The following is a 24255-nucleotide window of genomic DNA, read 5'->3' as shown; positions in this document are numbered from 1 at the left end:
TTCATCAGTTAATTCATTTATAAAAGTATTAACACATTTTTTGCAATGATCACAGCTTATACGATTCTAGTTCCAGTCTACAACATACAGCGTGTCTAGCAAAGGACTTGTTATATTTGATAAGGAAATGTGCCCTCCACAAACTTGTGAAATCATCTGAAAAAAGGAAAAGTTTTTAATTAAATTCATTAAAGATTAAAAACATAACACGAATCATTGGAAAACATAGTTAATATTGAATTTATGATATAAAAGGGACGCATTGCTATAGAATAAAACTAAAATAATGTTTTAGATACTCATTCTTCACTTTACTATCACCATCAAATAACACAAGTTACAACAAATAATATAATGTAAAACATTTATAATAAACAAAAACACATTCGCATCACAATATCTGTGTTTGACAAAATCCTTTGGATCGAAAATTATCTCAAAACTGTACTTTATTTGGCCTTTTTACGTTTTGAGTCGAGTATCAATGATGAGGCTTTTGAAGACTGACAAAAATCGAGTCTAACTTACTACTTATTGGATTGCCGACTGATTGGAGTAAATACAATATTTTTGATACTAAAGCACTTTATTTGCAGAAAAAAAACACAATGTGTTTTATACTAAAGAATATATCGTTCGTTATATTTTTGATGCAGTGTCCCCTTTCTTTTGGGATAAAAATGTGTAACTCAAAAGAGCAAGCACATATGCAAGACATACTTGAAATATAACTAATAGTGGCTTATACATAAAGGCAACAGTAGTATACAGTTGTTCAAACTCATAAATCCATGGACAAAAAACAAAATCGGGGTTACAAACAAAAACTAAGGGAAACGCATAAATATAACAGGAGAACAACGACACAACACTACAATGTAACTAACACACACAGAAACGGACCAATCATCAGACAAAATCCCACGAGAATAACAAATAAAACATCAAAACCAAGTACATGAATTTGGGATAGACAAGTACCGTGACACGTCTTATCGCAATGTCAATATATACACTATACCAAAAACCAGCCATGGAAAGCCTATGTTACTATGCAATTGTCTTCTATAGTGTATTAAATAAGAAGATTTGCACAAAATCAATGACACTGTAAATACATAGTTCCTTTATCATCCGTTATGATACACAACTCCTATAGTTTTTATACACCCAAACAAACTGCATTTGAAAAGTGCAGCATATATAGGAAACGTTAATGCTTTTACGGAAAACTCACCCTTTGTAAGTATATTTATACTGTTATTTAAGGAAATTTGGTATCTTAAATTTATATAGCTTTACTTTTTATGGAATGAGGACGACAGAGATCTTTAAAAGTCCAAAAAGAAATGTATGTTGTGTTAGTTACCTTAATACCAGTACTGCTACAGGACACCACAACACCAGCTATACTTTGTAAATCACCATTGATCCACTGAGCGGCTGGTACATAGTTTCCAATAGAAGGACAACTGTCTTTTATCTATACAATAATTAAAAATGATAACGTTATGATAAAAAGGAACATGCAAAAAACTAAGGATTTTCTTATCCCAGGAATAAATTACCTGAACAGTATTTGGCACAGTGTTTTTTGAATTTTGGGTCCTCTGTGCAAGTCATCTTTGAGCCTGTTAGTCTTCATACCTATATTGATTTGAGCGTCACTGCTGAGTGAGTCTTATGTAGACAAAACGCAGGTCTGGCGTATCAAATTATAATCCTGGTACATTTGATAATTAACAAATTAATTACTGAGAGTATAATCAAAGTAAAATAACATTAACAGTAAGATTTTCAAGACCAACCGCTTGTGTCAACAGGATAGGAGGCTTCAGCTATGCAGGCGTCTCTGTTTATCAAACTCAGACAAACGGTCATTAGACACGATCAGATAATATATGGACCAGTCAACAATTATGCTGTGCTAAATAAAAAAAAACTACGAAAACATGTCTCCCATGAGTCACATTAAATACGTGATATCGTTTATAAGTGATGGTCATTGAGCAAACTTCTTACTTTTTCAGTCGAAAACATTACGGAGAGTACATCTCCATGTGAAGACAGTATACTGCAAATGAACAGTATAAAACACGTATAACAAATTAAGGATGTCGAGCTCCAAGGGAAATTTAAAAAGGGGAAGGTCATATCATAACTGAAAAAAATCAAACACTGTCAATGAACGAAAAAATTCAAATAACAAAAATATTGAACTCCGAGGAAAATTTAAAAAGGCTCAAATGGCAAAATCTAAAGCTCAAACACATCTAACGAATGGACAACAACTATCATATTCCGTACTTTGGCACAGTCTCTTGAAATAAGTTAAAAGAGGGACGAAAGATACCAAAGGGACAGTCAAACTCATAAATCTAAAACAAACTGACAACGCCATGGCTAAAAATGAAACAGACAAACAGAAAAACAATAATACACATGACACAACATAGAAAACTAAAGAATAAACAATACGAACTCCACCAAAAACTAGGGGTGATCTCAGGTGCTCCGGAAGGGTAAGCAGATCCTGCTCCACATGTGGCACCCGTCGTGTTGCTTATGTGATTACAAATCCGGTAAATAGTCTAATTCGGTAGGTCACATTCATGAAAGGGAACGGGATTTTAGTTACGACGTAAGGAACATATCCGATAGCATTTGTTAAAAGTGACGCCCTGTTCAACTGAGAGATACTTATACACTTTTAAAAAGTGGAAGAAGATATGTTGCTATTAGAAATTTGAAGTTAAAAAGCTGAAATAGTATGCCTTTATATATGCAAACGCATTGTCGTTGGACGTTTATCTTGGTCACGTAGACTTTATGAACATGTAGCTAAATAATATTTGTAACAAAAAGATATATCGATAGCTAGAACTTATACATAGTTTTGTCATATGTTATCCCAGCGTGCAACGCATATATTGATATAAAATTCAAGCGAAATCAAATGTATCTAATAGAAAATCATACATATGGACGTTTTCTCTTAAAATGTATCTGTTGAAAATAGTATATTTTTATTATTATTCAAGTATCCGGTATATTTCGTTGCATTCAAAGAGATATTGAAAGATACTCCTGTTTTGACCTTTGAACTTTAAATTTCGAGCGTCACTGATGAGTCTTTTATATCTGCTTGTATGGCGTACACTTATAAGCCTAAAACCTTTGACGAGTTGTATTTATCAACATGTACTGCTTCTATTCGAAATCAAATCTTAGTAAAGTATATTAAAGTTTAAAGTAAAGTTACCAAATGATAAAGTTGAAATCATCCCTCCGAAAGTTTTACGAACGCCATCACGAGTTGGTTGACCGTTATAGAATAACCGTTTCACAGATGATATCTGATATGTTCCTTTTGTCGTAATAACAAACCCTTCCCTTTTAACGAATGTGATAGACTATTTACCTGAACTGTAATAACACAAGCAACATGACGTGTGCCACATAAGAAACATGATCTACTTACCCATCCGGAGCATTTGAGATCAACCCACGTGTTTTTGTGGGGTTCGTGTTGCTTGGTCGTTAGTTTTCTATGTTGGGTCTTCTGTACTATCATTTTCCTGTTTTTTATTTTATTTTTAGCCATGGCGTTTGTCAGCATATTTTCAATCTACGAGTTTGAATCTCCCTCCGGTATCTTTCATCCTTCTTTTGAAAACGGGTACACTGACTTCAAAATTTCCAAATTTAATGATTGATTGTTTTAACTTAGAGTTTCTTTTCGTATTATTACATTTTCGGAACTGATTGAATATCCAAAATATAGGCATGTGTTGTAATAAGTATCAGTCACTTTTTGGGTTAAAGGTCAGACGTATGCAATATTTTTACAACCGTACGAAAAAAATGTCACTTACGTGAATCCCTTTTTTCCATTCGGATCGAGAAGGAGCTTTACAATGTTTCATTACAAGTGCACTGGCAGATTTACCGAAACACTCAAGCGCACCATTCATCATTACACTTTTCCCAGAAGCTAGATCCATGAGAAGGTCTACTCTGTTACATACACGTTCTGAAATATTTAACCACATCATTTTATCAAACTATTAAAATAGATAATTTTTGTATGTTGTATTTAACCAGAAATATTCGATTGTTCACATAATTGTAGCTAATGTTGTGATTTTGTTTATTACTACTTAGCATAGTTCACAGTTTTACGTGGAAAATGTGTTCATACGAAATATGCTAATAAACTAGTTTATAACCATCAAAATAAAAAAAAATGTCATAAATCCTATAAAAGACAGATGAATGTACAACTCGGCGTCTTTTGTCCAATTATGTAGAGCAAAATGTTTTCATCTTTGACCTAATATATATAAAATAGAAGATGTGGTATGATTACCAATAAGACAACTGTCCACTAGAGACCATAATGACACAGAACTTAACAACTATAGGTCACCGTACGGCTTTCAACAATGAGCAAAGCCCATACCGCATAATCAGCTTTAAAAGGCCCCGAAATGACACGGTAAAATAGTTAAAACTAGAAAACTAACGGCCTTATTCGTGTACAAACAATGAAAGAAACAAAACACATATGTAACATATCAACAAACGACAACCAATGAATTACAGGCTCCTGACTTTGGGACAGGCACATACATACATAATGTGGCAGGGTTAATCATGTAAGCGGGATCCCAACCCTCCCCGTAGCCTGGGACAGTGGTTGAACAACACAACATAAGAACAAACTATAAAAATCAGTTAAAGACTAAACACACCATATAGACAAAAATAGAAGTGGACGTATATAGGTATAAGAAGATGTGGTGTGAGTGCCAATGAGACAGCTCTCCATCAAATAACAATTTAAAAAAGTAAACCATTATAGGTCAATGTACGGCCGTCAACACGGAGCCTTGGCTCACACCGAACAACAAGCTATAAATGGCCCTAAAATTACTAGTGTAAAACCATTCACACGGGGAAAACCAACTGTCTAATCTATATAAAAAAAACGAGAAACGAGAAACACGTAAACGAACGACAGCTACTGTACATCAGATTCCTGACTTAGGACAGGTGCAAACATTTGCAGCGGGATTAAACGTTTTAATGGTACCAAACCTTCTCCTTTTATCGAAACAATAGCATAACGTCACAACATAGAAAAACACGTATATGTCCTCTTTAAAGAGTTGCTTTTATATTGCATTAGTTAGGTAAATTGCCCAGCTACACTGCTTTCGCAGACCGTTGAAACTTAGAAGTTTGATTAACAAGGATCCGGATAATATAAGAATAATACTTATTTCAATAATAAAAAGTTGAACAATAACAACCAGGAGCAATTTGAGGATTAATGTGGACTTTGTAAGCTGTTTTAGATTGAAGGACTCTTGGTAACAATACATTAAGTATATGGTTTGCTACTGAACCCTCTTGAGTCTGAATGCCGAATGTCTTATGGAATTTATCCACCCTGTATTGTCCGTAGGGAGTCACTAGTGAACCGTATAACAAATGTATTACACGCGGGACTTATTCTGCTGCATTTTGTAGAAAATTAAACAATGAAACACAACAATATAATTGATGACGTACTACAGTAATCAATACCAGTAGACGTGACGATATGAACCCTTTATGAAATATTCTAACCCCCTACGGATCAATAGGGGGTCATCATATGGCGGCGCTTAACAAATCTCAACGGAATTATTAACCCACGGTACGACAATATGGGAGTGGGGAACATAGCTACAAGTTGTTCTTTTAACAACAAACATCTTTTGGACAACGTACAACGCAATCAAAGGTCTGATTGCAAACATATCAATCGCATACAACAATTTAAACATCGAACTAAGTTTACACTTGAGTATCTCTTACTTATATTTAAGAACGATGGAAGACATCAATACGTTGCAAACTAAGTAAAAAAACCGAATAAAACCAGTCATAATATTTTGAAAGTAAAATATATAATGTTTTAGTCAACATTATCAGTATAAACATGCCATCAGAACTGTGTGTCGCTATGGGCTGGTCCGATGGAAAACCAATACGATTATGGAATAATAAGAGGTATGCATTTTATCAACTTATCTATATATTCAATAAGAAGTTGCGGTATCAATGCAGAAAAACAAAACTATCCAGTTTGATACATTATGTGCTTTGGGTAGTCCTTGTGAATTTTTCATTTCGGTTGCAATTCATATTCTATTTCTTTTTACTTTTTACAATAAACTTTTTTATTCTATTTAACGAAGTTGTTCTTTGAGAAGAGCACATAACACGTGTCCTTTGAGAAGCGTAGCTATCGGTGATGAATACCACTATTTAATGGAATGCGATAGTCTAGCTACTGGCAGATAAAGCACTGCTTATTGACAAGACATAGCTATCGCAAATGTAAAGCTATTATGAATCAAAACAGAAATCTAAACTTCGAAAATTGTGCCAATTTGTTAGAATTATAAATGACAATCTAGATTCTCTCTGATTTTAACCTGTCGACTGTGCTGCTCCTGATACCGTTGTAATATAACTCATATGTAATGCTTCCTCAACAAATATACAACGCAATTTAATGTTGATTAATATGCTTTTCTGAATACCTCTGTTCAACTTAGGTGATATCAGTCACCATAATAATAAAAATAGTCAATATAAGTTGCAAAAACTTGTTTCCCAATCTCCTATAAATATATATGTTTAAACTAACTTAGGAGATACCAGAATAAAATGAAAAATGATAAAAATCATATTGAATTTTTATGACGAACTATATGGTAAGGATATTTCAGAACAACTCTTTATATAAGAAAACCTCACTTGTGATATAGTATAATCTACAGTACCCTTATTAGACCCAATGAAACTGACTGTCGATATGAAGGTCAGTTTGCCTCCTTTTCCATTTTTTTAACAATAACAGTTGAAGTCAATTTTATGTTTATGGCGATTATATCTGAACTATATATTGCTAATATAAGGCCCCTCAAGACACATGTGTCATTTCATTGATTAATACTATTTTATGTACCAAATAGTCCCTTTAAGAGGGTAGACCTGGTATATGGGAGACGACTCCTACACATGTATTGAAAGTCATTAGTGCGTTTCAACATAGCAGTAAATTAAAGATCCAGTATAAGCTGTACATGTTTGACACCACCAAACATTAAACTAAAGAACATCTTTTTTTTAATGATGTGGATGAAAAGGTAGAAAATAACCATTCATACATGAAATGCTTTAATATCTAAGATATACATAGATAGTGACAGACTGTCAAAACAATGAATTCTGATAGCGTCTGCTATTGTTGAAAGGGGCATTTTGTAGACAGGGGAGAGAAGCCAATAAATAGTTGTGATGAAAAATCATGTCAACTCGTCCCAAGGATACTCGTCCCAAGGATACTCGTCCCATACTGAATATTACTCTTTTTACTTATAGAATTAATTACAATCATTGTTGGGACAGTACTCCTTTGACTATTTCACATTAAAAGAATGCAAAGACAGTCCGTAGGAGGTTTTGTAAGGGGGAAAATAAATTTTGTCCTAAAATTCTACTTTTTTCGTGTGCGTTGTTAGCCAACTTGTTAAAAAAATTTGAAAATTTTTAACGGTCTATTTTGATAAAATTTGGTGATTTTAAAGATTAATAACCAATAAATGTTTAAACAGTTTTTTGGCAGGTATTAAACGACAAAATTTTGTTCTTGCTAAATTTGAAAAAAAAATGTGTTATCTGAGCTGGATAGACTTTTCGCCGTATCAATTATTAAAAACCATTTTTTTTTTTACATTCAGGCTATTTGTATTAATAAGATGTTTCAGATTTACTTCAAAATATGTTTCTTCTATGCAATTTAACAGTCAGGGGTATTTCTAAAGACAGCATGTGCAAAACCACTCAATAGGTGATTTCGACCGTATTTCAGGGTACCCCAAAACTGGTCATATTCAATATACCCTAAATATAAAATGAAACGGTGAATTTCCTTAAGACTTTGGCAGATGATGCATGGACCCCTTCCTTTTAAATGATGTAAATATAAGAAAAATTAAACGAGAGGAAAATGTTGGTGGTACCAAGGCCTATACCCTTATGTTAAAATGTGAAATTAACACGAAAAACAAATATATTTATGTTAAAAATCTGAAACGTATTTTCATGTTGTGACCCTCAAAAATAAAATGTAATTTCGGTTTAACTATTTGGTGGTTCCTGTCATCTCACCAGGTGCGCTCATAATATTCGAAAGCTATTGCTGTATAAAAAGCAGCCAGGGTTAAAGAGCTTTATAACCAAAAGCAATATGCAAAAGCTGTTTGTTTTTAATACTTAAATGACAGCAATGTCAATCTAAGTTCATCTTTTCTTAAGGGATTTGAAACTTTCTTTATAACTTTTAAATTCCGAAGCGAACAATTTCGAAAAGGGCAAACACGTACTTGAGCGTTTTCCGTGAGGTCCAGAAGGTAACAGTGCTGAAATTAGTGGAATAATTACATATAACATCTCTTTTAAGTTATCATAGCGGAACATCAATAGAATAACTTGTCATTCTTTATATCGTTAATTGAACTTGAATATCATTTATTTGGTAATTTTAAAAAATTTCCTGTTGACAAAACCTTATTTTTTTCGAAAAACTAAGGATTTTCATATCCCATGAATAAATCACCTTAGCAATATTTGGCACAACTTTTTGGAATTTTGAGTCCTCATTGCTCCTTAACTTTTACTTGTATGGCTTTATAAACAATTTTGATCTGAACGTCACTGATGAGTCTTATGTAGAAGAAACGAGCGTTGATTTGTACTATAATCCTGTCGCGTGATCTTGTAATTTTAGTGACATTTTTAAGATTGACATATAAGCGGAAGGTTTTGATAGCGAAAAACACAGGTTCAATTACATCTTTTTACAATAACCTCATCCAAGTCAGGAATATTGCAGTTCTTTTTTTTGCATGTTGACGTTTCTTTTTGTTGCTTCAGTGTTACTGTTTTTTCGCTGTTTTACTCTTACAGTTGTTGATGTGTTTCCTCGGTTTTTGTTTGTGACCCAGACTACTTTTTGCTTAATGAATTTATGACTTTTGAACCGTATACTACTGTTGCTTTTGTTGGTTCGTCCTTTATTTTTTTAAATAATAGTCTTAGCCTATTAATGTGTACTCATTTGTTTTATTATAAATAACTGACTTACGTCCAGATCCAGTTGTTGCTGTGTCATGTAAATATACAACAGTTATAATAACATATTCTAAATATTAATCATTGAACGTTTAACAAATTAGATAAAAAAAATAGTCGATCATGGTTAATTTAAGAAATGTTTATCATCTTTTTGACAATTACTACGCGCGTCTGGCGTAGATATAAAATTTTATTCCGGCATCTATCTATGATGAGTTTATCTACAGATGAGGTTAACATAATTTAAACTGAATGAAGCAGAAATCACTGAAACGGGTTTCACTGATGTCAGAAATGTTTACCTTGTTTCGATCTTTTTATACCAGAACATTCGTTTGATCTGACCATTTATCGATTGTCTCCTATTATTGATTTTGACTTTTTGACTGAGTGATGATTTGAATGGTGGTAGATATTTTCCTATCGAGAGACACATAGCCGGTCAACATACCTGTTTTTTTCCTAAGTGTATGTTTGTTGTGTGATTTGTATCTGCTCAATGAATTTACAAGTCTCAAACATAGATAATCGATAGTTGCTACTACTCTTTAGCTGTGTACCTCATTTCCCTTAATTAATCATTGTTACCAATACATGTTTAATGCCAAATATACGCAAAGGGTGATATAGAACAAAACTTATCAACTGTAACATCTACAATCTACATCTGCTTTCGGAGCACGTTGTTTCTTAGTTTACTCGTCTAAATATTTAACATAACTTTCCTGTAATTCAACAACGTAAAGTTGAATGTAACTAGTACAGTAACTTTTCAAATTATACTGCTTTTTACAACACACATCATTATTGAACTTGCGCCTCTCAGCTGAATGGCTACTCTTTAAAGTTTAATTTCACGTACTTGGTAGATGTGCATTAGGTCCAAAGGGCAACAATGCTGAAAGAAGTCAGATTTTAGTATTTTAGAAGAATGGTCAAGATTGACAGTGAACAAAAATAATAAATTGGTTCTTTGATATCCCAGTAATATAACTTTGTTTTTTATGGTTGCTAATAATTTAGTGTTGGCTAAACTTTCAAAAGAACATAGACATTGTTCGCTTTCGTTGCTTGGGTACATGTAGGGTTTTCAAGTGACCTGTCAATAATTAGTTCCTTTTTGTCTAGGTCACATAATCACGGATCACCTCGCCGGATTCGCGAAGGAATAAATCTCATGGATGATCCCGAAAATGCAGTTTCCGTAGTCCGATACGGATCCGATACTGATGCACAACGGCTTGACTACGGGTTTGACGTCACTACCACGGATAATTAGGGACACGGTTCATTTATTGACAAGAGTAATACGGGTTATTACGGTGAGACACGGTTTAATATGGAAATGACACGGTTTAGTACGCAACGACACGTGTCCAGGCGTATGTAAGTAAGGGTTAGGAAGGGTTAGTACGAATGAGAAAGGTCTGAAACGGAAAAGTTCGAAGCGCCCCATTTTTTAAAAGTCATGACTTTCTATCATCTTATGTCATATCAATATCCTTTTCCAGAAAATTCCTAACAAGAAGCAGTTGTTGATCATTCATGCTGGATAACGTTATGTATACATTAACGGTAAGACACAGAATACGATGGTCATAAGTATTTCTACAGAATCCGTATGTTAGTTTTCTTTCGTGGACAGCAATAGTCCGTATCTTGTCGTGTTGTAACATAGTAAACAGTAACAGACTGTCAGAACCCTGACTAATCCCGAGTTATCCGTATCACTTAATAAAATCGTGCCGTTCCATGACAAACTCGTTACAAATCGTATTGTTTCCTTAACAAATACGTGGTGTAACCGTACTAGTACGTAGTTCTCCAAAACTAACCGTAGTAATCATTCAGGCCTACAAATAAGTAATGGTTAATGCGAATTTGATAGGGACTAAAACGGATTTGAACGTTCTTATACGGTTTAGTAAAGTTTACTATGGTTGTTTGATCGGTGGTCAAATTATGCGCATGTTCAAAAATTGTCAAGGATATACAAGTACTTCTATGTATGGCTACGGCTACAATACCGAAATATACGGACTAATACAGATTGCCACGAATGATGCCGCATTGTACCAGTAGCTTATCCGGTGTCAAGTCCTTAAATGTGTAATCTAGGCATTATCAAACAATTATGTAATGTGATGTTTAAAAAACATAATATGTTAGATCTACGTTATCAGATATACATATTTATAGTGGAAGTAGGACAAAAATGTAACCTCTTTTAGGCCTTCGAAATAAATGTTGCATAAATGTTTATGGATGCATACCGTTTTTAATGTGTATTCATATCAGAGCTTTACCCAAAGAAGAATGACAGAAGTATCAACGCTATGATTTTTAAGGTAAGGCTGATATACAAGGTTGAGGCTTTAGGGAAACGAAACTCTGTCCGTTTAGATGAACACATTTATCACAGAAGTATTCATATGTAGATTAATTTATTAAGTATGCATGTTGAAGAACAGTTTCTACATTTGATAAAATAATTGTAAATATTACCACAAAAAGCTTGTTGTAAAATGAAATATTATTCTTTTCATAAAATTTTCAGAATACATCTTTAAATTTATAATTAACTCATCAAAATAACATTTAAGACAAATTCATTGCAATTTAAATCGATTATCGTTCAAAGGTCAACAACAATAAAGACGAACAAAACCTTTATAATAACAACTCTATATTCTGTAACGTTACTGATTTTTCCATATTTAGGCAATTCTATATAATGTGTACTCCTTTGTTTTATTATAAATAACAGACTTACGCCCAGCTCCAGTTGTTGCTGTGTCATGTAAATATACAACAGTTATAATAACATATTCTAAATATTAATCATTGAAATTTGATAAAAAAAATAGTCGATCATGGTTAATTTAAAAAATGTTTATCATCTTGTTGACAATTACTACGCGCGTCCGGCGTAAATATAAAATTTTAATACTGGCATCTATCTATGATGAGTTTATCTACAGATGAGGTTAACATAATTTAAACTGAATGAAGCAGAAATCACTGAAACGGGTTTCACTGATGTCAAAAATGTTTACCTTGTTTCGATCTTTTCATACCAGAACATTCGTTTGATCTGACCATTTATCGATTGTCTCCTATTATTGATTTTGACTTTTTGACTGAGTGATGATTTGAATGGTGGTAGATACTTTCCTATCGAGAGACATATAGCCGGTCAACATACCTGTTTTTTTCCTAAGTGTATGTTTGTTGTGTGATTTGTATCTGCTCAATGAATTTACAAGTCTCAAACATAGATAATCGATAGTTGCTACTACTCTTTAGCTGTGTACCTCATTTCACTTAATTAATCGTTGTTACCAATACATTTTTAATGCCAAATATACGCAAAGGGTGATATAGAACAAAACTTATCTACTTTAACATCTACAATCTACATCGACTTTCGGAGCACGTTGTTTCTTAGTTTACTCGTCTAAATATTTAACATAAAATTCCTGTAATTCAACAACGTAAAGTTGAATGTAACTAGTACAGTAACTTTTCAAATTATACTGCTTTTTACAACACACATCATTATTGAACTTGTGCCTCTCGGCTGAATGGCTACTCTTTAAAGTTTAATTTCACGTACTTGGTAGATGTGCATTAGGTCCAAAGGGCAACAATGCTGAAAGAAGTCAGATTTTAGTATTTTAGAAGAATGGTCAAGATTGACAGTGAGCAAAAATAATAAATTGGTTCTTTGATATCCCAGTAATATAACTTTGTTTTTATGGTTGCTAATAACTTAGTGTTAGCTAAACTTTCAAAAGAACATAGACATTGTTCGATTTCGTTGCTTGGGTACATGTAGGGTTTTCAAGTGACCTGTCAATAATTAGTTCCTTTTTGTCTAGGTCACATAATCACGGATCACCTCGCCGGATTCGCGAAGGAATAAATCTCATGGATGATCCCGAAAATGCAGTTTCCGTAGTCCAATACGGATCCGATACTGATGCACAACGGTTTGACTACGGGTTTGACGTCACTTCCACGGATAATTAGGGACACGGTTCATTTATTGACAAGAGTGATACGGGTTATTACGGTGAGACACGGTTTAATGTGGAAATGACACGGTTTAGTACGCAACGACACGTGTCCAGGCGTATGTAAGTAAGGGTTAGGAAGGGTTAGTACGAATGAGAAAGGTCTGAAACGGAAAAGTTCGAAGCGCCCCATTTTTTACAAGTCATGACTTTCTATCATCTTGTGTCATATCAATATCCTTTTCCAGAAAATTCCTAACAAGAAGCAGTTGTTGATCATTCATGCTGGATAACGTTATGTATACATCAACGGTAAGACACAGAATACGATGGTCATAAGTATTTCTACAGAATCCGTATGTTAGTTTTCTTTCGTGGACAGCAATAGTCCGTATCTTGTCGTGTTGTAACATAGTAAACAGTAACAGACTGTCAGAACCCTGACTAATCCCGAGTTATCCGTATCACTTAATAAAATCGTGCCGTTCCATGACAAACTCGTTACAAATCGTATTGTTTCCTTAACAAATACGTGGTGTAACCGTACTAGTACGTAGTTCTCCGAAACTTACCATAGTAATCATTCAGGCCTACAAATTAATACTGGTTAATGCGAATTTGATAGGGACCAAAACGGATTTAAACGTTCTTATACGGTTAAGTAAGGTTTACTATGGTTGTTTGATCGGTGGTCAAATTTTGCGCATGTTCAAAAATTGTCAGGGATATACAAGTACTTCTATGTATGGCTACGGCTACAATACCGAAATATACGGACTAATACAGATTGCCACGAATGATGCCGGATTGTACCAGTAGCTTATCCGGCATCAAGTCCTTGAATGTGTAATCTAGGCATTATCAAACAATTATGTAATGTGATGTTTAAAAAAACATATAAATATTTATAGTTGAAGTAGGACAAAAATGTAGCCTCTTTTAGGCAAACGAAATAAACGTTGCATAAATGTTTATGGATGCATACCGTTTTTAATGTGTATTCATATCAGAGCTTTAACCCCAAAAAGAATGACAGAAGTATCAACGCTATGATTTTTATGGTAAGGCTGATATACAAGGTTGAGGCTTGTAAATTAATCTATTAAGTACACATGTTGAAGAACAGTTTCTACATTTGATAAAATAATTGTAAATATTACCACAAAAAGCTGGTTGTAAAATGAAATATTATTCTTTTTATAAATTTTTTTAGAATACATCTTTTAATTTATAATTAACTCATCAAAATAACATTTAAGACAAATTCATTGCAATTTAAATCGATTATCGTTCAAAGGTCAACAACAATAAAAACGAACAAAACCTTTATGGTAACAACTCTATGTTCTGAAACGTTACTGACTTTTCCATATTTAGGCTATTCTATTTTTTTTTCCAGTCAAAAGTTCTGAATCTTTTATTTTGAAGTTTCATAGGTAAATATTATTATCAATGTCAAATAAAGGCAACAGTAGTATACCGCTGTTCAAACTCATAAATCCATGGACAAAAAACAAAATCGGGGTAACAAACTAAAACTGAGGGAAACGCATAAATATAAGAGAAAAACGACACAACACTACAATGTAACACACACAGAAACGGACGAAGCAGCAGACAAGATCCCCCGAGAATAACAAATATAACGTCAAAACCAAATACAAGAATTTGGGATAGACAAGTACCGTGACACGTCTTATTGCAATGTCAATTTACACTCAAAAATAAGAGAAAACAAACGACGCAATGTTAAACGTACCATCCTGCTTATACATTTTTTTAATCGTCATTTCGTCGTTCTTTTGTTTTCTTTTGCATTCTGATATCAATTATTTATTTAGAATATTGGATGTCCCGAGTATCAATAATTGGGATACGTCAAATAAAATTTGAAGTTTCAGAAGTAAATAATATTAGGATGTATAAGATTGAAGACGGACATTCGGATTTTACATTTGTAGGTCATTGCAATTCTATTTTAGTTCAAATGCAAAAAGAACCGAACTGCTAAATTATAATTTGTTTTATTTGTCTTAAATCGTCATTTTGTACTTTTTCAATTTTTTTTATTGCTATGTTATTTCGCATTTTGGTCTCAATTATCCCTAGGTATTTTTATGACTTTTTTCTTATTTTACTCATGCTGTATTTTAATGAACAATCATATATTCGTTGCATTTTTGTTAATAACTGCACATTTCAAAGCAACGAAAATTGCCAATTAATACATCGACTTGAAACTTTTCTGATTAAATACCTTCAGAATATGCAGCTAGTGTGTGTGTTACAGGTTGATTTTATTTTTATGACGTATAACGTCTTAATTTAGTAAAATCAATAACTTAGTTTGTTGAGCATTGTATATACTAATGAATAAAAGACTTACGTCCGGCTCCGGTCGTTAATGCAGCTGTAAAACGTGTAAATACATAACGTTAGTATGTTTTAAACTAGATAAGACAGCTTTGTATCAAGTGCGCGAGTTATCGACCATTAGCTCTTAAATAAAAATTTTATGGACGCATATTCGTTTCAAATTTCACGTTATGAATACTTCAAATCATTTTGAAAGTTGGTAGCAAATTTCATCAATCGATGCTTAATTATGATTAATAAAAAAAATCATACGTATGCATCAATTTAACAATTGCTTACTGAATAGAAAAACAATCAGACCCCTGCAATTTATATTATTTCCTTTTTTAACTAATAATTTACGTCTTTATTCATGCGTAGTTAACAAATTAACAAAACAAATATTATGATTATATAATCTTTAATTTTCTAAGTGCATCGAGCGAATAAAAGAAATACCAAACAAATAAATCCAGAGATGCTTCTCGCCATCGAAATACTTAATGGTTTCGGTCTTATACCAGAACTTTCGTCTGATCTGTACATTTATCGATTGTCTCCCATTATTAATTTTCACTTATTGACTTAGTGATGATTTGAATGTTTTTTTTCAACTTTTAAAATTATACTGATTTTTACAACACTTATCGTTATTTAACGTGCGCCTCTCGGCTGATTTACTACTTTTTAAAATATAATTTCACGTACTTGGTAGTTGTACATTAGGGCCTAATGGCAACAATGCTGAAAGAAGTAAGAAAATAATGATAAAAAAATATCAAAAGATAACAAATCAAGAGTGACAATGAAGAAAAAGATGGATTTAAAATGAAATACAACTTATAAATAAAAAACGAACACACATTTTGTGAACACATATCTATCACCAGGTCATAAATTCTAAAAAGTCACTGTTTTTTTAATATCAAGGCAATAGTTCTCAATCGGTTTTGGTTTTAATACCAATTCTTTCTATTTAACAACCATATTTTATTTTGATACAATAACAGTTAAGTTAAGTTTGAACAAAACTAGAATTTTGGTGGACCGAGTATCAACAATTGGGATGCGTCAAATACATTTTGAAGTTTAATAGGTAAATACTACTATTACTGTTATTATAATTTGTTCTATTTTTCTTAAATCGTCGTTTTGTAGTTTTTCATTTTTTTTAATTGTTATGTTACTTCGTTTTCTTTCGCATTCTAATCTTAACTTCCCTATGAAATCTGATGACTTTTCTTTATTTTACTCATGCTATATTTGAATGTACAATTATACATTATTATTGATGCGACTGTCATAGAAGTGAGAGGTTTAGCTAGCTTTAAAACCAGGTTCAATCCACCATTTTCTACATTAGAAAATGCCTGTAGAAAGTCAGGAATATGACAGTTGTTATCCATTCGTTTGATGTGTTTGGACTTTTGATTTTGCCTTTTGATTTTTGATTTTCCTTTTTGAATTTTCCTCGGAGTTCAGTATTTTTGTGTTTTTTACTTTTTTTTATACATTAATTGCATTTTTGTGAATAACTGCACTTTTGGTAATCGCATCGACATGGAATTTTTCTGATTAAGTACTTGCAGAAATGTGCAGCTTGTATGTGTCTTACAGGTTGATTTTTTTCATGACGTGTGATGTCGTTGTTTATTATTAGTTATCAAACGTACCAGGATTATAATTTAATACGCCAGACGCGCGTTCCGTCTACATAAGACTCACAATGGACGCTCAGATAAAAAAAAAAATATATAGCAAAACAAGTTGAATGTTGTAGAGAATAATTGACATAAAGTTCCTAAAAGATGTGCCAAATATTACCAAAGAAATCTATTTCTGGGATAAGTAAATCCTTAGTTTTTCCAAAATCTCAAAGATTTGTAAAAGGAAATTTATAAAAAATGACCATATAATTGATATTCATGTTCACACCGAAGTGCTGACTACTGGGCTGATGATACCCTCGGGGACGAAACTCAATAACTTAGTTTCTTGAGCATTGCAAATATAAAGAAATGTAAGACTTACGTCCAGCTCCAGTTGTTAATGCTGCAGTAAAACGTGTAAATACATAACCTTAGTAACCCAGTAACAAGATAAAACACCTTTGTAACAAGTGGGCGAGTTATCGACCTCTATTTTAAAAATAAAAGTTAACAAAAGTAACCGATATTCAAAAGCTCTTATATTCATTTTGAAAATAAAAAATCACTATAAGAACGTCTACCGTTGAATTGACTGCATAGTATGCATCATTAATTCTCCGTCAAGATGTCTGGCTCGAAAAATATTTCTTGTTAGTTAAAACAAAGACAAAATTTCAATCAACCGATTTGAGAAAGTAAACGCATTGAATTATCAATAAAAGTTCTCCGACCTAATCCGGGTGGAGAAAAATATCTTTTTTGGGGAACGCAACTGTTGATGATATCTTTATCTTGTAACGATAAAAGCACGTTACGGCATCTATATACAAAATGATGAGACAGAGAATATTTGTGATGAGTCCTTCTTTTTGTCAAGACATTTTTATTTTGTATTCATGGATCTTTTTCTTCTGGAAATTGGTGCATATTATCTGGTAGACGCACATGGAGTTACTCTTGTATGATTTATTGCATATCGATTAACAACTTTTCTTACTTCTATTTTATACTTACGAAATGAAAAAAATGAAAATCAAGTGGTTTTCTATGTTCGTTACATAATTACATTTACATTAATTATTACATAAGAAGCTTACCGTGTGTAGTAGTCAACGCTGAAAAACAAAGCGTTTCACTAAAAATATTTATCGCAATGCTATTTAACAAAAAGCATAAAAACCCCGATATAACCATTTTGATACATTGAATATCTTCAAAACATTTCGATTACCATTGCGATCAATTGATAATAGTTTGGAAGCATAGATCCGGGTACATGGAAATAATAGTAGTAGAACTAACCTTGTTTGCATGTTTTCCCTGTATATCCGGTAGAACATACACAAACGAATACACTCAGCATATTGATACATTTACCATGAACACATGGACTTGAACTGCAGTCTGAAAATATGCATTCATTCTTATTTATATAATATTATAATTAAAAGTAGGTGTCAGATAACAAACTTTAAACACAATACAAATTCCTGAGAAATAACCAACAAAACAGCTTGTAAATGCAAGCAATATGGAGTAAAAAAGCACAATAAAGACTCGTTTTTTCAATTTTCGGAATTACTGTTATTCTTCTGTTTATTGGTACAATGTGAATACTGATCTGATTTATATCAAATGGTTTTTTAAAAATGATCTTAAACTTATATATAACATGTCTATAAAGAGCATCTAAACTTTACTTTTACTAACATTACTTTGATAATATTTTTGATACTAGTTAACTGCATCAGATGTGCTATTTGAAAATATATGTCTTTGCAGCTTATATTTGAAAAATCAAAACACCTAAAAAGATTGCTCCTACACTTAAGATAATTGATTGATTGATTGATTGTTGTTTGCTTAATGTCCAGTGGCAAACATTTTATTCATGTACCGCAGAGGAAAACAAGTTAACAGTAAATACAATAGGTAGGTCTTGTAATAATAGAGGCCATCCGGGACTGCCACTGGGAAATTATGGTATATTGGAAAGCGACAGAAAGTTTGCCTTGCAACAGGCAGGCCACATACAGATCCCTCAAAAGAGTTGTTGCAAGGGTTCTTAACGTGCAAATAGTGTGGCACACTTCTTAGATTATTGACCTGCGTTGGATAGAAATTGACCTTATGCAAGTGCACGTATGTGTATTATACTCTGGTTGATGTTAGAACATCCAAATACGCAAAGAAAAGGTGAATTGTGTTCGGATCTATAAGGTTCTTATATCAACTAAATTTTCAGAGTTACATATAATTCGCATAAAGATTTTGTTTAACCCGGAACAAGTCTACGGATGCATTGATTTTCTTATGTATGTTCGATTACAATCCGACGTAACATTAATTAAATTTGATTAAATTTGATTACTTACCATAAGCACGAATACAACCCAGCCACATATACGGCTGTTTATTGGATATGAATCTTACAAAAAAATACCTTGAATAGGTACACAAGTGTCAAATAATTGTATAACCAAATACAAATCCGTATATAAATGAGGAAGCCAAACCGAGCAAATGAATTATAATACATGTATATCTATATTAGCATAGACAATCTTTTTGTAGTTCTTTTTGCATACGAATATTTGATGTAGACGGCAAATACTTAAGTAACAATTAAAACTCATAAATCCAAAATAGACAAAGATATGACAATATTAAAAGGAAAAAACAGACAAAAATAAAAACAGTAATCTACAAGCACTACATAGAGCTGCTATGCACACAGGAGAGAAAACATTTAAATAAAAATAAAGTATTTATTATTAATATGTATTATAATGCATGAGGTACTAGTTTGAAGAGAGAAATGTGTTTTGTAAACATCTAAATATTAGTAGTAATGAAAGTACTCACAATCTGTCACTAAAATCAAATGATAATACAGAACCATTAATATTTATAAACTTTTAACCCGGAAATTAAACCAAATCAAAACAAGATATACAAAAAAAAAATATTTTCAATTCATACATCGTGACGTAACCAATAATAATCACCATAGAAGATGGGTACACTCGATAGGCAATTGCCTAAGCTTGCCTGGGCCCAAAGATCCAGGTGGGTAAAGTTACGGAATTTTTTTTTCGGAGGTCCAAAGTTGGGGTCGGGTGACCCTCCCCCTTCTTTAATGCATAGCCAAGTCCCTACGGTAAAGGTTTTAACAAACAGGAAACATTAATAGTACTGCAACTGACCTCGAAAAAAAAACCGCTTTGTTAACAAGTTTAATGTTCCGGAATAACACACGGCTGCAAATTGTTTGGAATGATAGTATAATATCTTTATTTTAATTCCCGTCTGGTCGTAAAAAGTTTCTATGGTCACATTTGTGTATTTAATAGATATATGAAGAGGTGGTGTGAGTGCACATGAGACAACTGTCCTTCAACTTGGAGCCTTGGCTCACACCGAAACAACAAGCCTTTACATGGGGTACCCCACAATAGATATATAAAGAGGTGGTGTGAGTGCACATGAGACAACTCTCCATCCAAGTAACAATTTATAAAAGTAAACCATAATAGGTCAATGAACGGCCTTCAACTTGGAGCCTTGGCTCACACCGAAACAACAAGCCTTAACATGGGGTACCCCACAATTTAAGGTTTTATTAAGTCACCTTAAAATCCAAAACTTAATTGTTTTTGTTTAATTTCTGGCTCTTTTTGTAAATATTTGTGATGCACATATCATCAAGGATTACGCAATGATGAAGACATATTTATGATACTATCCCCGATTGAAAATTTTAAATCTTAAAGTTTTTTTTATGGATTTAATTAACTCATTTTTCTTTGAAAACGAGAAAACATATGATTCAGAAACAGTATTTGACATTTGAGAGGACAAAATAGATTATTGCGTTACTGAATGCAAATTTTGTTGAGCAAAGTCCAAACAGTTTTGTCAAAAACTCAAAAGTAAAAACATTATCTGTACCTTTTTAGATTACCGAAATTTCATATCCGTCAATCAGCCCCATTATTTATTTTGTCGATGTGATTATGTAAATTTTCTAGTACAAGTTTATTTATTGATGAGTTTTGAAGTGTGATTTGAATATATATATATATATTCTAATTGTACATGTTTTCCTCTTTCATAGATATAGGATTTAGGCGTGTGTTCTTCCGGAACATTAAAGTTTTAAAAAATGAACTCAGGAATTTGATGAGACTGTTGTAAAAGTGAGAGGTTTAGCTCTATAAAACCAGGTTTAATCCACACTTTTCGACATTTGAAAATGCCTGTACCAACTCAGGAATATGACAGTTGTTGTCCATTCGTTTGATGTGTTTTGTCATGTGATTTTGTCATGTAATTAGGGACTTTCCGATTGAAATTTGCTCGGAGTTCAGTATTTTTGTGATTTTACTTTTTGAAGTACTAAAACAGATGATCGCACCTCTTGTTTAAGATTTTTTTACAGATATTTGGAATTCTTTGGTTTTATCCATGTAGCCATTGAAAATTTGCCCATTAATCCTTTTTTTTTTCCGTGATTTGACAATTTTACCTATTATGTCTGTTTTGTTCAAGCATCGTTGTAAATATAATTGGATTTGATGCGACTGTCATACATGTGAGACGTTTAACGCTATAACTCCAGGTTCAATCCACCATTTTTTACATTTAGAAATGTATGTGCCAACTCAGGATTATGACAGTTGTTATCCATTTGTTTGATGTGTTTTATCATTCGATTTTGCCATTTGATTTAGGACTTTTCTTTTTGAACTTTCCTCGGAATTCAGTATTTTTGTGATTTGCTTTTAATAATATTAAGTTAAAAATGTTATCTTTGAAAATCTTATAAAATCCTTGTTATTTTTCTTCATTTCATCATCAAGAAAAAAGGTGCAAATGTAATTTGAATGCAAAATGTAGAGAGAATTATTTCTCGCCATATTTTCAATGACTTATATCTCGTAAAAAAGCACACGGATCCTCCATATTTTTTCTGCATTCTTAGTTTCTTTATTTATATACTATCAATTTAACAGTCTTTTCAAAATCTTTTTATTTTGAAACAGAGTAGCGAACGTCCTGAAATGTTTTCATTTTTTTGAATGTCACAATGAGTCACAGTCTTATCCTTAAATACATTTTGCAAAGATATGTCGTATATGAAACTATTTATTAATACTGTCAGAAATATCCTTCAATGCTCTGGTTCTTGTGATATGTGTTCAAAATTTGACCTTTTGAAGGCCTCTAACTGGATAGTTAAATCTTGAATCATAAGCTTTGTTGAAAATAGGTACATATCATTGTCGTCAAAATTGAGACAAGTTAAACTAAACCGTAAGTGTAAGCTCTTACGGGTTAACATAATGTTATGGTTTACATCCATTAAAGCATTATTTTATCTTTATTTCATAACATAATTTCACTGTTTTATCGTTTTGTAGCAATTTTCGGTCAACATAGTGGATCTGATCACGACTATAGTTTCAGTTTTTAACATTAATGTATTTGTGAAGTATTCAAATTATCTGAAGAAAAGAAGTAAAACACTGAGGAAAAAATACAACAAAAAACAACGTGTACTAGCAATTATTAAATGGTAAGAAAAAAATGAAAAGAACATACGTTGATCACATTTTGGACCTGTATATCCTGTTTCACAATAACAGCTATAACTAGAAAATCTATTGACACATCTACCATGGGCACAGGGATTAGGACTGCAATCTGAAACAACCACATGTTTTTAAAACTATCCAAACAATGTGTGTCAGTTTACAAGAACATATGTCATTTGAGATGCAAATAATTTTGTACAGTATTGAGAACATGATAATTAAACTCTGATGAAATAAATAACAGAAATAGACAATTGCATGGTCCAAAAATTTGTGAAATATTTCAATTTTAATATAAAATTCCTCTGTGAACGAAGCTATAATGCTGTTAGGTTTGAGTTTTTAAAAATTACAATGTAAGTCGTAGTCAAACAATTCATCTGACACATGCCAAATTAATTCATATTACTACGTAGTGTAGTGTTTGTATTATCTTATATCATTGTTTTATGTATATTGACAAAGATGTTTAAACGTATTGTACTTACGACTTTTTACTGAAAAAGAACAAAAGTAACATTAACATCAAATGTGTACAGTATTGAAAGACGGACATAGCAGTTTTGATTTGTTACATTTGAGAGCTTGTACATATCCAAATTGTCTCACATGCTATCATTTAATAGTTAAATACATGGTTTGCCAAATGTTGTTTATTCAAGATAAACAAATTTTTGTCTTTAAAAATTACACCTTTTTTCAAAATGTTAATGCCATGGTTGATAAGAAATGAAAACTGCCCTGTATGGTAAAAGTTTAATCAAATTTTGACATTTATATATTTTGCATTCATCGACCTTATTAATATAATTTGTAATTTCCAAAGCATTTCTTACTATTTAAACAGTTTTTATGATGCATTCTTCATATAAATTCCTTTTAATCTTCTTTATTTTCTCGTTTCAGTCAGTTTCTTTAGGTTGCGATCCGTATTATTTATAAATTCCACTCCAGCCGACGTCTTAAATTTTTTTGGCATACAATTAAGTGAGATATTTTGACTATGATTCACTATATTCTTTGAATTTGTAATGTAGACAGAAATAAAAGAACCGTATGTTTGCTTTTAGTTCGTATTTATGTACATGTTGGGGTTGTTTTTCTTGTATTATTATATTCTTTCTTTTCTCTGAATAAATGTGGTCAAATATTTACTAATATCATTGAACTTATCAATAAAATAATTCCCATTATATAAGCTGTATATATATACAAACCCTGAGCACATGTCGTCCCTGTATATCCAGTTGGGCAGTTACAAACATATTTGGTTAATAAATTGTAACATTGACCACGAACACATGGATTAGGACTGCAGTCTTTATGTAGAAACAAAAGAACATGTACTGAACTGATTTTTTCAAAGCTTATAGAAAAAGCGTTGATATACATATTTAATAAAAAGAAATGATAAAAGTTGATTAGTGTATAAAGGTTGTTAAC

General features: G+C 32.2%; 1 protein-coding gene across 1 annotated transcript; it reads right to left on the bottom strand.

The window, feature by feature from the left end:
* LOC143056005 (uncharacterized) lies at positions 1–22915 on the bottom strand. The gene is made up of 14 exons (XM_076229076.1): positions 22820–22915; positions 18518–18619; positions 18313–18330; positions 17598–17618; positions 16275–16310; positions 15598–15621; positions 12812–12847; positions 11969–11986; positions 10058–10093; positions 9206–9223; positions 8445–8480; positions 3876–4033; positions 1370–1483; positions 1–156 (listed from the first exon to the last, which is right to left on the bottom strand). Exons 2-14 carry the CDS (start codon positions 18576–18578, stop codon positions 67–69), a joined length of 666 nt encoding a protein of 221 aa, XP_076085191.1. The 5' UTR covers positions 18579–18619; positions 22820–22915; the 3' UTR covers positions 1–66.
* Positions 22916–24255: the final 1340 nt, after the last annotated feature.

The sequence above is a fragment of the Mytilus galloprovincialis genome, chromosome 13 (genome assembly GCF_965363235.1).
Source record: "Mytilus galloprovincialis chromosome 13, xbMytGall1.hap1.1, whole genome shotgun sequence".
Lineage (NCBI taxonomy): Eukaryota > Metazoa > Mollusca > Bivalvia > Mytilida > Mytilidae > Mytilus > Mytilus galloprovincialis.
The sequence above is the reverse complement of the archived record's forward strand: the minus strand, read 5'-3'. Positions and strand labels throughout refer to the sequence as shown.

What these genes read in the sequence shown, in the direction of transcription:
- LOC143056005 (XM_076229076.1), bottom strand. Translation starts at nt 18,578, where the DNA reads ATGCTGAGTGTATTCGTTTGTGTATGTTCTACCGGATATACAGGGAAA. An exon ending in CCCTAATGTACAACTACCAA is followed by an intron (nt 15,622 to 16,274) that starts GTACGTGAAATT and finishes CACGTTTTACAG; the next exon opens with CTGCATTAACGACCGGAGCC. An exon ending in ATTAACGACCGGAGCCGGAC is followed by an intron (nt 12,848 to 15,597) that starts GTAAGTCTTTTA and finishes GACTTCTTTCAG; the next exon opens with CATTGTTGCCCTTTGGACCT.